Consider the following 2,154-nt stretch of genomic DNA (forward strand, 5'->3'; position numbering starts at 1 on the left):
TTCGTAAGTGAAGGAATTGAGACATCTTAATCGCTCAAGATCGTTAGACTGGTCCCGGCAACCAAGAATTATACGGGCAAATGAGAATAAAAAACCATAGCTGATGTGAAAATAAGGTTAGTTGTTTTTCTTTTGGCAAAGCATTAAGTGGGTTCTCAGATTTTTAATGTTTGGTTTTGATTTCTGTTAGAAGAAAGTTGGAGAAATTGAAGATGGCAAAGAGGGGAAGATGCTCGAATGAATTTGAAAGCTTAGCTAATTTCAATTATTAAATATACATTTGCTGATCACATGTATATAGTGTGAAAACCAGTTTGATTGAACAAGTAGGGACTATGTTAAAATACACCAAGACTATACATTTTTATCTTACAACTGAAAACCTGCCCATCTTCTGAAACTTCTAATCTTACTGCCTTCTGAAATTGCCATTCCTATTCCTGTCCTTCCTCCTTCCCCAACACCCACATAATACAATCTCCATTCATCTACATTATCTTCCATTGGAACTAGACATGGACATCCCACTCCTTTGTTGTCCCATGCATCCTCTTCTGAAGCCTTTAAAATTGGTTCTTCTTGTACTTTCTTCCAAGTTTTTAGCCCATCAGAAGATTCTGCCAGTCCTATACTCCTGTTTCCATGGGCATCAACACCCTCATACGCCATCAAATATTTCCCGTCTTTTGGGTTTTTTACCACAGATGCATTCTTCGCACCAAGTTCATCAAACAAACCTTTTGATCCCCCACCCATTATTTTTCCCAATTTCACCCATCTGATTCCATCTCTGGATCTTGCAAGTCCAACAGCAAACTGCCCCTTTTCAACATCAAATGAATAGTAATACATTCTGAGATCTTCATTAGAATGCACAACCACCTTAGGTCCAGCAATAAACAAAGAATCCCATTCCTTCCCTGTCCCTACATCAAGTAAAGCTCCAGAGTGATGATCTCCTTCTATTCTGGCCCAGTGCCTACCATCTTGGCTGCATGCTAAGCCTGGAAGAGACTTGCAAATTTTACCAATCACTTGACTTCCATTCTTAACATTTTCGAGGTGAACTTTCTCTGGGTTCTCAACAGAAATTTGTGGAGCTTCTGGAATCTCTACTTCTTCAGAACTAAATCCTGTGTAGTAAAGCCAATACACCGCGCTGTACATTGGGCTAGACATTATGACCATCTCAGAGGGCCTAATGCTCTCGGTGTCAAAAGCCCACCAGTTCTTGCTGCAATTCATCACCACACCTGCATCTGCACAAGACCTAACGTTTCCTGGACCTCGTGCCCAGTGAATTCCATTACTTGAAACTGCTAGTCCGATGGAATCAGAATTACTATTACCATCATAGCTTCCATGGTACCACATGTACCACCGTTCTTCATTGTCGCCAATAAATCTTTTCACAACCGGAGACCCTATTTCTGTGCTATCCCAGGAGTTTTTTGGACCCAAGTCAAAAACCAAACCTCTAGACCATGTTGATGTGAGGGCTTGATTTGGCGTGGGAGTCGCTATATGTTGTGCTTTTGAATTGGATTCTAATCCAATGGCAGGGTTTCTATTTGTAGCATTAGTGTTGTCAATGCCTGGTTTAGTGGAGCAATGAGTGAGAAAGAGGGTGCTGTATCTAGAGGTGGTGAATTGAGCTCTTTGGTGGGTTGGAAAGGTAGTGCAGAAAGATCTACCGGAGGCATAAATAGCAAGTGTTTCTGGTCTGGTGGAAGGCCATGGCGTTTGGATTAAATATGAAGTGGTAGCCATTCTTCCGGCATTAGAAGCTGCAAGGAAGTTAATAGTTTTTGTTACTGTGGTTGTTGCTGCTGCTCTCTCCATTACAGGAGCAAGCGCAGAGAAGAAAGGAGATTGGATCTGATATATCAGATGCCAATAAATTTTTTCAACATTTGTGTGGGTTTTATAGGAGAAGAGAACTGAGGCCATCTAAAATTTCTCCCCATATTTTTCTGTATTTATAAACAAGCCCTTACACGATGTGCCTCTCTCTATTCAGTATTCAAAGCCATCCGTAAGCCCAAAAAAATAAATTGACTTAAAATTCTCTATTTTTACTTCCTATCTACTATTCCTCCTTATGATTTAGGCACCTCAATTATCGAAATGGGGCACTTTTTAGCTGTCAGATGG

The 2,154-nt window shown here is 40.6% G+C and overlaps 1 protein-coding gene across 1 annotated transcript; it reads right to left on the minus strand.

Moving 5' to 3' along the window:
* Positions 1 to 238: 238 nt before the first annotated feature.
* LOC116134328 lies at positions 239 to 1,907 on the minus strand. The gene has a single exon (XM_031420015.1). The coding sequence runs from the start codon at positions 1,840 to 1,842 to the stop codon at positions 370 to 372; it is 1,473 nt and encodes a 490-aa protein (XP_031275875.1). The 5' UTR covers positions 1,843 to 1,907; the 3' UTR covers positions 239 to 369.
* Between the last annotated feature and the right edge of the window lie 247 nt (positions 1,908 to 2,154).

The sequence above is a fragment of the Pistacia vera genome, unplaced genomic scaffold (genome assembly GCF_008641045.1).
Source record: "Pistacia vera cultivar Batoury unplaced genomic scaffold, PisVer_v2 Contig284, whole genome shotgun sequence".
Taxonomy (NCBI): Eukaryota; Viridiplantae; Streptophyta; class Magnoliopsida; order Sapindales; family Anacardiaceae; genus Pistacia; species Pistacia vera.